The 13,586-nt window shown below is 41.6% G+C and overlaps 2 protein-coding genes across 11 annotated transcripts in view; both read left to right on the forward strand.

Moving 5' to 3' along the window:
- The first annotated feature begins 399 nt into the window (after positions 1-399).
- On the forward strand, positions 400-985 carry LOC119242699 (U6 snRNA-associated Sm-like protein LSm3). The gene has a single exon (XM_037508205.2). It carries the CDS (start codon positions 419-421, stop codon positions 725-727), a length of 309 nt encoding a protein of 102 aa, XP_037364102.1. The 5' UTR covers positions 400-418; the 3' UTR covers positions 728-985.
- A 6,306-nt stretch (positions 986-7,291) lies between these two features.
- Positions 7,292-13,586, forward strand: part of CSNK1A1 (casein kinase 1 alpha 1) — a 45,674-nt gene continuing 39,379 nt past the window's right edge. For 3 of the 10 annotated variants that reach the window (XM_037508966.1, XM_054694267.1, XM_037508970.1), the window contains exons 1-2: positions 7,292-7,941; positions 8,571-8,677. In XM_037508966.1, coding sequence (XP_037364863.1) covers positions 7,819-7,941; positions 8,571-8,677 — 230 coding nt within the window. In that variant the 5' untranslated portion in view covers positions 7,292-7,818. The remainder of the gene's footprint in view (positions 7,942-8,570; positions 8,678-13,586) is intronic. The other 7 variants (XM_037508967.1, XM_037508971.1, XM_037508973.1 and 4 more) reach the window with 5 other exon arrangements.

The following is a 13,586-nucleotide window of genomic DNA, read 5'->3' on the forward strand; positions in this document are numbered from 1 at the left end:
GCCTTCTAGGAGAATCTAAGCAAAGATTTTTGTTTTTTAGATGAAATAGCAATGACAGGGCCTCATTTAAGTGAGGCCCCTTGCCCACCTCCAGGAAAGGCTACAGGTACCTTTGCAAAGATACAATCACTGCCCTTTCTTAAGTATTTCAAAAAGAAGGACTTCCCCATCTCTTCTAATTTAGGGGTTTCAGAATTTCTATCAGGAATCTGACTTACTGACTTATTAAGTGGTAATTAAGGTAAGCTGGGACCTGCCCATCAGAAATTTACATATTATCTGAATTTTAAGAAGCCAAAAGAATGTTAATTTTCTTCTACTTCAAAATATAGGAGTCATCTTCAGTACATAGCACTATATTTTAAAGCTAGAACAGCGTGCTCTCGCGAGAGGCGGGAAAGGGCGCAGGGTTTGAAACATGGTGGACGACGTGGACCAGCAACAAACTACAAACACTGCAGAAGAACCCCTGGATCTCATTAGACTCAGCTTGGATGAACGAATTTATGTGAAAATGAGAAATGACAGAGAGCTTCGAGGCAGATTACATGCTTATGATCAACATTTAAAAATGATGTTGGGAGATGTGGAAGAAACTGTAACTACTATAGAAATTGATGAGGAAACATATGAAGAAATCAATAAATCAACAAAACGGAATATCCCGATGCTTTTTGTCCGGGGAGATGGTGGTGTTCTAGTTGCCCCTCCATTGAGAGTTGGCTGAAACAAAGAATTTATCCCATGTGGAAAATAGGAGACTTTGTGCGATTGCTCTTTAGATGTAGAAGATGCTCAGAGACACCTGCGTAAATTTTGATATTAAGAAATGATCAAGGATTCTTCCACTCCTGAAATGTGTTGATTTGCAGATAACTCACAATTTCTTAAGCTAAATGGCATTTTTATTTTTCTCCAACCCTTCCAATAAATGTGGTCAACAAGGCCGAAAACCTTTTCAGGAGTTAATTTGCTCCAGTTGTTTTTTTCACTTTTTTTTTTTTTGTAAAATTAAACTTGTTCCCTTTTTTATTTTTTAAAAATGCAAATAAATAAATAAATAAATAAAGCTAGAACAAACCTTAGAATCTGAGGTCTCTTAAAAGATTATAAGCTTGAAGCCCAGGAAAATATTAACGTTCAGCTTTTCTGACTATTTATATCAGGATCCCTTGCCTGATACCATTTAACCTAGCCCTTAAATATCCAAATAAAAGCTTTTTCTTTTTTCCCACCCCAGGCTACTTTCCAAGAATAAAGTTAAATTTCCAATGCTTAGCATTGTAACAAAAATTGAAATAACTTAATTGAATTTTTAATTTTTATTTTTTTAAGATTTATTTATTTTTTTGTTTATGCATAGAAGAACTGGGATGTAGGCCAGAGGTGCAGGGGGGTGAGAGGATTCACCAGAGACAGAGTGGGGAGCAGAACGGGCAGATCCAGAACGGGCAGATCTACTGAAATACACTGGTAAGGGGAGCAGATTGAGGGGTGGGGTCTTCTGTGCCATGTGGGTAGCTCCTTGGCTGGGGATCAAACTCATGCCTCAGTGGCTGGTGATAGCTTGACAGCACTGAGACTTTAACCCCGGTGCCACTATGGAGGCCCAAACAAGTTAATTTTAAAGATCTAATTGACTTTATTAAACGACTCATGAATTGGGAAGCATTCAAATTGAGAAATGCTTAAGATTGTCCAAAATAAGGGTTTTGAGTCAGAAAGAGGGTGGCACAAGGTTATCAGCAAAAGGAAAGGAAGATTACTTCAGCCACTTGCCATTGGGGGAAGGCAGGGTGTGCAGATTGCTTCTCTAGTGTTCACTGGTAAACTCCAAATTGGTTAGTTTAAATTTCCACTTGGGAACTCCTAACACTGCAGTTGGTTAGGTATTAAGTCTGGCAGGGCTTGGCATGAAAGACCCCATTTTTGGCCCGTTGTTTCTCTCTTTTTAACACTACTGTTGTTTCCAGGGGCTCTTGCTTAAAACTAGAAAAACCTCCTGGGTTCTCAAGACTCATCATGTAGATGATGTTTTACTTAGATAGTTGGAGAGGGTCACATCATCATGATGTGACTAAAATATGTAACTCAAGCATCTACAAGATTATTGTAAAGTCTGGGTTAACCTGCCTTAGAACAGTGACAAAATGACTTCATCCCCATCTCCATGACCTTGCCCATTGATTTCTTTCTCTTTTTTTTTTTGTTTTTAAATTTTGGGTTTTTTTTTTCTTTTTTAAGATTTATTTGTTTATTTATACAAGCACTGGGTACAGTCAGAAGCGCAGGAGGGTGAGAGAATTCACCAGAGCCAGAGCGCAGAACAGAACAGGCAGACTGAAGAAGTACACTGCTGAGGGGAGCAGTGGGCGGCAGGAGAGGTCTGAGGGCCATGTGGGACCCTCGCCGGTGGTCAAGGATGGAACCAGCGCTGCAGAGGCTGCGGGCAGCTTGGCCTCCCAACGCTCAACCACTGCGCAACCAGGGGAGGCCCCTGCCTATTGATTTCTGAGGGAATTCTTGAGTTCATGCAAAATATGAGCGATTTGAACATGTATCAGATTATTCTTTTTTAAATACTAAATTAAATTCTTGGTTTTGTGGGCCCAGTTCTCTTGCAGGAATGTAATTCCTCCCTTCAATTGCTTCACTGACGGTCAACAAATGTGTGAGGTTAGCTGTGTCCTAAAGGGACTTTTTCAGTCTTATGTGCACATCCTTGCAAACCAGAGACTTGCAAAATTCTTGAGATTTTGAAATGGGTAGGGAAGGGAACAGGGGAGTTACACAGAATTAAGTTAATTAAGTTGGGGGAGGAAGGTGGTGAGGGGACCTTAACAAACTCTTGAAATTTGTAAAGATACAGTTAAGAAATGAGAAGATAGGAGACAGGAGATAGATTTAATCATAAATTGTGCCAAAGTGTAACTGGAAGTTATGATACAGGGGATTTGCAGGCTAGTAACCTTTTGTTTTTTTTAAGATTTATTTTTATTTATGCACAAAAGAACTGGGGTGTAGGCCAGAGGTACAGGAAGTAAGACAGGAGAAATACAATAATTGACTGGGGTACAGGCCAGAGGTGCGGGCAGGTGAGAGGATTTACCAGAGACAGAGTGAGGAGCACAACAGGCGGACTGACTGAAATACACTGCTGAGGGGAGCAGCGGGCAAGACAGGAGAGGTCTGCTGCGCCATGTGGGCAGCTCCCTGGCCAGCTGGGGATCAAACTGCTGCTGCAGAGGCTGTGGATAGCTTCATAGCGTGGTGCTTAACCCCTTGCACCACCAGGGAGGCTCCTGGTGGTGCTAACCAATTCTAGAGAGGATCAGGCCACACTTGTGTTATTTTCCTCTTTATAGTATCCATCTATGCTTGTTGTGCATATCATCATTTTACTCAAAACACTGGTTACCAGTGACCCTTCCTTGGTTGGTAAACGCTGTGATTTAAAAAAAAAGGTTTTCAGGGCCTCCCCTGTGGCGCAGCGGTTGAGCGCTGGGTTGCGAAGCTGCCCCGCGGCCTCTGCGGCGCCGGTTCGATCCCCGGCTGCTCCCCGGCCACCGGAGGAGGGTCCCACATGGCGCGCAGACCTCTCCTGCCGCCCGCTGCTCCCCTCAGCAGTGTACTTCGGTCCTTCTGCCTGCTCTGCTCCCCGCTCTGGCTCTGGTGAATTCTCTCACCCTCCCGCGCTTCTGACTGTACCCAGTGCATGTATAAACAAACAAACAAACAAATAAATAAATAAAACATGCCTCTATTAAAAAAAAAAAAAAAAAAAAAAAAAAAAGGTTTTCAATCTAGCCTGACCTCTCTATGAACATAGATGACTGGAACGTGATTGTCCCAATATGCTTTTTACCCTCTTTTCCTCTTTTGGTTAGTTGGGGTTCTGGTCCTGTCTTTGCCACTCAGATCTGTACACTCTATATGCAAGTCACTTTGTCTATATGAGGCATACTTGACATGTGTGAATGCATTCTGTGAATTATAGCATTTAAAAATATGATTACTGAATTTGATGATTTCTAAATTTCTTCCAAGGTCTAAAATTTTAATTATATACATTGGATTCTATTTTTAGTGAATTCATCTGATCCAGAAGCCAGGAACTGCATTTTGGCACACTTTAAAAGATTCCTCCCATTTCACCAAAGCTGCTGATGATTCAATAAGTACAGAATGATTTGTAACTTTAATATAGCTGCAACAAAAGCAGGTACTTTTTCAATTGTTGAAGCTTAAAGTTACCACAAATGATACATGATTTAAGAAGACTGAGTCATAGGCAACACCTAAAAACTTCATATTCTACATTAAAAAGCAAACTTTTGCCCTTCTTAAATGGGACAAATTTAAAACTTAAGGTGAAATCAAATTTGAAAAGGTCACAACCACTCATGTGACATGTTAGTATATTTCACTGGATACCTTCTATGACGGAATAGTATGACTATAGCAGGCAGGAAACAAATGAGGTGGCCCACCAAGTATATACATAAAATAATAAAGATCAGAGTTGGAAGAGCTTCTAGAAGTCATTTTGAAATGGGGGTCCCAGCGTGCAGGCTTTTATTTATTTTTTTAAAGATTTATTTATTTATGCATACAAGAGCTGGGGTACAGGCCAGAAGTGGGGGGAGGTGGGGGAGAGGATTCACCAGAGACAGAGTGGGGAACAGAACAGGCAGACTGACCAAAGTACACTGCTGATGGGAGCAGCAGGTGAGTCAGGAGAGAGGTCTGCTGCGCCATGTGGGTTGTTCCATGGCTGGCTGGGAATCGAACTCATGCTGCAGTGGCTGCGGATAGCTTCATAGGTTGCGTCTTAACCCTTGCGCAGCCAGGGAGGCCCCATGCAGGCTTTTAAAGGCATACAAAAATTCAAACAAAAAAACAAAAGGACAGGTAGTAACCATTTTAATTTTACCAAATAAAGTTACTAAACAACCAACCAAAGAAAAACCAAAAATCTCTAACATTAATACCATTTTACAAAGGAGCATTTGAATGAGGTAAAGATAAAAATCTCAGAATAAAGTACAATTTGAAATTAGATGAATAAAAAAATACATCGTAATGCTCTTATTTTTCAAATCTCTATGGAAAAAAGTAAATGTGTGGCCATGCATACATAAACCTTGGGGAAACCCTAAACTAATCCACTCTGCACATACCCCTATTCCCTCCCAAGAGGTAAAACTCTTTTATTTATGCATATAAGAACTGGGGTGCAGGTCAGAGGTACAGGGGGGTGAGAGGATTCTCCAGAGACACAGTGGAGAGCAGATCCACTGAAATATATTGATATGGGGAGCAGGGGACAAGACAGGAGAGGTGGGTGGGAACGGACATTGAACTCAGGAGGCAGTGGCTGGCAATATAATCCCTGCGCCACCAGGGAGGACACAAAAATTCGTTTAAAATTATATAACCACCCTTTACTGGGAACTTCTCAAGCCAAGGAATCTATTAAGTTTGGGATGGCTATGGTAGAAAATCAACAGAAAAGTAACTATTTCCGGAAACTTCAGAAGCTTTAACTCGGCTTTTTTTCTTTTTTTTTAATTTTAGATTAGACTCTAGCAGCAGAGAATTTTAAGTAGGCCAATCATGCTTCAGAGTCAGCAAAGGAGAATGTGTAAATAGTGCTGATTTGAGAATCAGGAGTCTGGGTTTTGGTACTGCCTCAGACTTCGTGCTAAACCGTAGGGGAAGTCTCCTCTTTCTTTTTTCAAATTCAAGACATTTAGCTTCTTACGACTAAAAATGTCTCAGTCAGCATGAGTAACACAGAAATTTTTTTTTTATCTTTTTTTTAAGATTTATTTATTTATTTATACAAGCACTGGGTACAGTCAGAAGCGCGGGAGGGTGAGAGAATTCACCAGAGCCAGAGCGGGGAGCAGAGCAGGCAGAAGGACCGAAGTACACTGCTGAGGGGAGCAGCGGGCGGCAGGAGAGGTCTGCGCGCCATGTGGGACCCTCCTCTGGTGGCCGGGGAGCAGCCGGGGATCGAACCGGCGCTGCAGAGGCTGCGGGAAGCTACGGGCAGCTTCTCAACCCAGCGCTCAACCGCTACGCCACCGGGGAGGCCCGTAACACAGAAATTTGAGTTAAGATTTACCTTCCAGGCTGAACCCCACTGCTAATTACTTGATCAGCTTTCAAAGTTAAGTCTACATTTTCCCCAATTCCTATTTTAATGAAATTATTTTATTTGGGGTAGATTTTCTCTTTAAATTTCTAGAGGTTTGAGTCATTCACCCAAGTTTGATTCTTCTGGTAACTATGATGGTATCAAACAAGGATCTTCCTTTTATGATCATTAGTACTACCAAGCCCAATTTCCTCAGGTCAAATTTTGCAAACCAAAACGTGGTCAAGATTTGATTGTTAGACAAATTCTATTTAAAAACTTTTTCTCAAGCTTTAGTGAAAAGCTTTGCTGTGTCAACTTTCAAACGTTGTCCATTTCACCATGTAATAGTTATTTCCACTGTATTTTTTTGCTAAATACTGCAGTTTTAGGCACGACCAAGATACAGCTCTTCAGGAAAGGATATTTTTAGCATGTGCAACTTTTCCACGGCTGTAAATTAACTAAATTAATTTTCCACCATTTCTATTACTAAAATTACTAAAATATTGGGTTTTTTTGGGGGGGAATCAAATATACCATTGGGGCAACAAAACAAAGACTCAGGGGGCAAGGTAACGCCTGTTTTCTCTCTTTTCACCTCCTGAAAGGTCTCCCAATACTTCGCAGACAGCAGACTTCTAATTAAGACTAGTGAACTAGTCTAAAACCGAGAATCTTGAACAACCCCAGCCCACCCAGGGCTGTTTTTTTCTTCCTCTCCACCAGAGGCGACAACCGCTTTCAAAAACAGAAAATGCGTTGAACAGGCCGGTCCGGGGAGTGGAGCGAGCAGAGATCAAAGGTCAAAACCGCCTCAAAAACCCGCCTCAGACAAAGAGCAAAGGTCAATACCCAATTCCTAAGGGGGCCTGAAGCCTCCATGTTCCACGAAAAATGAGGGTGACGCCTTCCTAACATGTCGTGGAGCCCCGGGCTCCGCGGGCTTTCACAGACCGGGTACCCCTAGGTGACTAACAAACAGGTAGCCAGGATAGAAGACCTGGCGACCGGAAGTGGAAGTGAGCTCGGGGTGGGGCTGAGGCGAGGCCACCAAGCGCCTGCGCAGTCAGCAAAACCGGCAGTACGCCTGCGCAGTTGGGCCGTGACGGGATGACGCTCGGAGCGTGGGCTGCGACTCCCACGGATCCGGTTCCGCCCTCCTCTTTCGGCCGAGCCTCCCGGGCGAGAGCCCGAGCTCCTTTCCCAGAGTGCCCTGCGCCGTGAAGAAGCGGCTCCCGGGGACTGGGGGCATTTTGTGTGGGCTGGAGCCGGAGTAACAAGATGGCGGCGTCGGCGGAGTGACAGGGGTCCCTCCGGGCGGGAGCCGGCGGCAGTGGTGGCAGCGGTATCGCCGCCCTAACTCACCGCACCCCCTTTCCAGCTCGCGACGTCGCTGCGAAATCGAGGCAGCGGCGACCACCCAGAAACAAGTGGCCCAGCCTGGGGACCGCGAGAACCCCCTCAAACTCCGGCCTGGCAGAAAGAAACCTGACTGAGCGGCGGTGCTCGGGTCCTCCTGGGCGGTTTCTGGGCCTTGTCACGTCGAGAAAGAGCCAGCTTTCAGCTTCCTGCCTCCCTCCTCCGCTGCCTCGCTTCGTGGACCAGCCCTAGGGCCTCGGTCTCCCCTTCGAGGTGTCGGGGCTTGGCCCCAGCCTCCATCTTCGTCTCTCAGGATGGCGAGCAGCAGCGGCTCGAAGGCCGAATTCATTGTCGGAGGGAAATATAAACTAGTACGGAAGATCGGGTCTGGCTCCTTCGGGGACATTTATTTGGCGATCAACATCACCAACGGCGAGGTAATCACTTGGGGTGGGGTTCACTACGACGCTGCGCCTGTCCTCACCGCCCCCCAACCCCCGAACTGCTCTGGCCTCTTCCCCTCGCCCGCACTGGGTTGCCCAGAGGGAGCCGGTTTTCCTGGCTTAGAAACCTCTCCCACTCTCTTTCCCTACAAGGGAAAGAATCCTATAGAAAAATGGGGTGAACGATGAAGTTTCCTAGCTTGTTAAAAATGGTCCTTAATGGAACTTTTAAAACCGTCGTTGACGATGAAAACGGCAAAAATCCCCTGTCTGTGATCCCTATGTTTGTTGGTCTCGTGTATGTATATTTAGTTGTACTGGGGTTCTTGTTCCAATTAGGACAGTTTCCGATCTCCCGGTTGCTCCATAATCTCTCATTACGTTTTTTGGATGAATCATTTTCCTGCACTTTAGAGGACGTGCGGATTTCGTCACTACCCCCTGAAGAGACCTTTGAGGCTGCTAGCCTCGTTTTATAATTACAAAGGGAGCTTTCTCTTCCCGGCCTCTCACTTCCACCTTTCTAGTCGCAGGTTGGAGCTTCGCTAATGTCTCCCCTCCGTTCCCAAGTGACATTGACTCCGTAGGGATGTTGATGCCATCCTTCCCTCTTTCCCCTGCAGGAAGTGGCAGTGAAACTAGAATCTCAGAAGGCCAGGCATCCCCAGTTGCTGTACGAGAGCAAACTCTATAAGATTCTTCAAGGTGGGGTTGGCATCCCCCACATACGGTAAGCACCCATAAACAAATAGGCGATCCCCAGAGGAAATTACGATGGGGAAAATGGGTCGAGGCAGGTAAGAGAAACAGCTGAATCCGGGCCTTGGTGTTTGAGTTACCCGACTTGCCCTTAGCTGGTGGATTCCTGTGAACCGTAAGTTGCCACAATCACAAAGTAAATTTTAGTTTGCCAACTTAGTTTAGAATTTCAGTATGTTCCATTGAGCTAGCGACATTCTCCCCGCCAGGCTTTCGATTGCAGTTAAGTGTGCGGGTCGTCTTTGAGCCCAAGGCACAGGCTTGGCTACTCTTTTTTTCCTTCAGCACCTCTGATGTTCTTAGGTTTATCCAGTGAAGTGGATTTGAAGGTGCCGAAGTGACCGTGCTCAGCCAGTTGCTATTGGAGCTGGCTTGGGAAATGGCTGCTCTTTTGTTGTGTTTTTGTTCCAACATGTCTTCCTCCTCCGCTTAGAAAATGGCGGAACGACGTGACTCAACCACCTATTCCTGCCCTTTTCTCTGCTTGGGTTCACGAATCATGCTTCCTTGATTCCCTCCTTAGCAGCCCCGAGTGAATTAAGCCGTTGAAAAGCCCAGAATAAAGCTGTAGACGGCTGTGGGGTTCAAGGAGGGTGTTGGCATAATGATAGTCTGTTTGTGATCTCTGCAGCAGATGCGATGTGCAGTTGTTAAATTGTACTGTGCAAAATCCTTTATATTCCTCTTAAAGGTGTGAATTACTTTTTCATGAGTGGTAGTGTTTGCTGCGTTTCAGTCCGTGTACTAAATATTTATGGGCAATGGCATAGGTTTGAGTTGCGCCAAGTGTAGGAAATGTACTCAAATCAGTTGTATTAAAAGAAAACTTAATCATGTAACCACAGTTCGATGAGTAACTTTAACCTGTTGAGCTACTTGGTCAGCAACACAATTGGGATGATTGTGGCCCTTTTTTTGGGAATGGAATATTGGTAAAAGCAAATAAAAAGGTGGCCAGATAAAGAAAGTGAATTCTTTTAAATGGGTTGCCTTACAGGGTTTCAGAATAGTTTGATTTTTAAGATTAAAGATGTCAGAATATCCGAGGTTAAAATGTAGTTTAAAACCCAGACACTTTGCAGCAATTACTGAAAATACCATTTGCAGTATTATTCTAGAGGTAGAATAAATGAACTTCTGTTTACTTTCTAGCTTTTTCTTTTCTAGTTTCTATTCCTCAAATTTTAAGGACTGAATTACATTAATTCTGATGAGGAAACACTATTAACATAAAGTGACACTACTCTTAAAAGATTTCTGATGTTAACAGACCTTTTAATGGAGAAATTGAATGATAGAATTTTCTATTGCTTGTGAGCAAATAAATTATTTGGCAGAAAATTCCGATTTATGAGGTAAAGATTAATGTGGAATCTGAGAAGATACAAATTTGAGATTTTAAATGATTCCTATCCTTTAGAAAACTCTGTTGTGTGGGAAAATAAATTTGTTATTGTGGAAGAATAAAAACCTTGATTAAAATATCTAGCTTTTTTTCCTCAGGGGAAAAAAAGAAAAGAAACATTAGTTGTGTTAGCCTAAACAACTGAAGCTCCTTACCCTTATTATAGTTTAATCCCCTCTCCACTTGTGGTGTCCCCACTGATTTGCTTTCCTTCACTCTAGCTTTTCCTAGAATTTTATAGGTATCAGTCAAACACTATGAAGTCATTTCTGTCTGACTTCTCTCCCTTATAATGCTTCTGAGAGTCACTTGTGTTGGGAGGTTTTATAAATTTTACAAATCAGGTTGAGTTTCTTGTATTTTAAATCATTTTCAGAAAAGTATTAAGCATCAGGCGTTTTTAGTGCTAACCCCAAATTAAATACATCCCCTTTTATCTGCATGCTTATTACATATTACAACACTAACAGAGAAGACCAATAAGAACATGTGCATAAACACATGAATCAATGAAATTAACTTGTGCAAAATAATAGGTGTCTATTATAGGATGAGTATAGAGAGAGTTGTGGTAGTCATAAACTGTCTGGGTGGAGCTATAGAGAGATTAACCTGGCTTTCAAATTAAAGACTTGCTGGGAGAGGAGATGCGATTTCAGGATCTGCCACTAAGGAAGAAAGCTGGGTGAACTGGTTGGGGAGGGTATCCAAGAATAGAGTGTGGCTTCTGGGAGTAGTCTCTACGACAGAATTAAGTAACTGACTAGGGTGGAAAAAGAGTAAATTCATTTTAGGAGTGGTAGAATCCACTTCATAGAAACAAAAGTGGTTTATTGGTTTTAAAGTGAAGTGTTTTCCAAACGAATGGAAAAGGATGAAAAAGACGTAATGCATACAGGCATTCTTGTTTTGTTGAGGGGGATTGCTGTCTTCCCACCTCACTATTTACACATCACCTATATATGGTATACAGTTAATATATTTACTTGGTAAATTTTTGGTTAACTATAGTTTTAGCTTGATTAAATAAAACAGTTTTGTTACCAATTATTTTAGAAGTGATAATAGTAATTTTAAAGTTTTAGATATTGCTGAATTTATGCTTAATTTTTCCACCCCACTCCTTTTTTTTTTTTTTAAAGATACCATGGGAGCTCCTAAAGTTTTGTACTGCTCTGCAAAGCAGACCTTACAGTTACTGTCTAAGAACCTTACTAAGAAATCTGTTGTTAAATAGAAGCCAAGCATCCTATATAAAAAGCAAAAAAAAAAAAAAATTATGAAAGGAGGATGACTTTTGAGTCTCTTGATTTTTTTTTTTTTTCTTTTTTTTCTTTTTAAAGAAACTGAAATCCTTGAGTCTGGTGAATTGACATCCAGGAGCTCATTTAAAATTACTGCAGGGCCTCCTTGGTAGCCCTGGGGTTAAATACACAGCACTATCAAACTCTCTGTCACCGGCCACTGCAACATGAGTTTGAGAAAACCCACATGGGACAGCAGATCTCTCCTGTCTTGCCCACTACTCCTCTCAGCAGTATATTTCAGTAGAACCTCCTGTTCTGCTCCCCACTGTGTCTCTGGTGAATCCTCTCACACCCTCCCCCTACACTTGTATGCATAAATATGTAAATCTTTTAAAAAAAATACAGAAAATTACTGCCTTTCTCTCATAACCGTCCCATACTTTGTGCCGTGCTAAATTGAATTAACAAATTAATGTGTTCTAAAGAAACACAATTATGATATGAGGTAACTCAGGTTGTCCCATGTGGTTATCTACTGAGTGATGTGAGTTCAGTCAATCCCTTATTCTCTTTGGGCTTATACATTTCCTCATCTATAAAATAAAAAGGATTTTATTAAGTTAGTGATTTTATTATTTCTTGGGTGGAAAAGGTGGCTGCTGGTAGACAGGTATAGCTATGCCTTTTCTGTAGGAAGACCTTTTGCATGCTGAGCTTTGGGGTGGACTTTTGTTTGAAGAAAGCTCCCCACTTAAAAGTCATTGACCTACTGGATCTCAGAACTTTCAGCTCTGCAATTTTAAGACATATTCTCAAATGACAGTAGCTAGAAAGCATGTCATCATGTTTAATGTTATAGCTAGAGCTTACCTTTGAATGTTCTTGTAGTAGTAAGGCACCACATGCCACTTTAAAATGCCATCTTCATAGGGTGAACCATAGTTTGATCATTTAGAAGGAAGTAAATTAATGAAGATGGGAAAGGACATGGGAGAATTGTTGCCTTGTATTTAATTACCATTTTTGCCCTCTTTGTCAAGCATTCTAGAAGATATTTATAAAGTAGTAGTTAACCTTTATTCTTCATCTTGACTTTTTGGCACTGAACTTATGTTCTGTAAATAATGCTCTGATCAGAGGAGAAAGATGACATCTCTACTGCCTGTGTCTGTATTCTTGATAGATACATTACACACCTCATTAGATGCATAAGAAATGTAATTTTAACTCACAGGGTAACTGAATCCATGGTATATGTTCTAAAGGTGTTTTATACTGTCTTATAGTAGATATCTAATTATGGGATAGTGTGTTGATGCTTAGATAGCATTTTTGAGCTGCTTGAAACCTGAGAAATAATAATCCAACAACTCCTTTTTACAAATAAGATGCTTGTGTCACAGGGGGGTTACTAGAGTCTCTTAACTCCCCATTATCTTGTGAGCCATTTTCACCTTTATGTCAAGGTCATATATATCATGCCTGCTCACATACCTCCACATCTTTGCACTTGATGCTGCAGAGCCATAGTTTGCTGCTTCATTGTATGGCACTTAGGTCATACAGAGAAACGGAAAATCTCTTCTATAAATATAAATAATCTATTGTTTCTACCACTTAATTGGATGCTTATAATTCTTATTCTCCCATATGAGGAGATGAATCTGTGAATTCATAGATTGAAGGATATGAACTTTAGTTGGCAATTATTAATGTGCCTCTTAATTTGGAGCAAATACTTATGAAACTCTTGTTTGGTACCTGATTTTACTACCTTGAATTTATTCATTTTTAGAGATAGATCATTTTGTGTGGAAGTATATTAAGCTATACCTAAAGTTCTAGTGTAAGGGTTTTGTCATGATTTTGTCAATGTTGATTAGGAACTTGAATCTCAACAAGTCTATAAACAATTAGAATTTGAAACACATGATACAAATTTATTGTTTTAAGCTTATTCTTAAAATCAGTTCTTTGAGTTTAACAGCAAGTTTTCTGGGTTTAAGTGAGTACCTTAATAGCCTTAACAATATAAGTGAATATGTAGGTAAAGTGATGTTTTTGTTAATGTTCCTGTTTCTGCTATCATTTCAGGTAGTTCTTAGAATTTTGGATGACCGGTCACCGCATAGGGTCTTTATGGATATTGGGGTTTTTTTGTGTTTTTTTTTTTTTTAAATAAGGTATAATTTACCTACTAGAAATACACAGATCTTAACCCCACCATT

Source organism: Talpa occidentalis, unplaced genomic scaffold, assembly GCF_014898055.3.
Source record: "Talpa occidentalis isolate TD23 unplaced genomic scaffold, MPIMG_talOcc4v2.1 talOcc4.13, whole genome shotgun sequence".
In the NCBI taxonomy this organism is placed as follows: domain Eukaryota; kingdom Metazoa; phylum Chordata; class Mammalia; order Eulipotyphla; family Talpidae; genus Talpa; species Talpa occidentalis.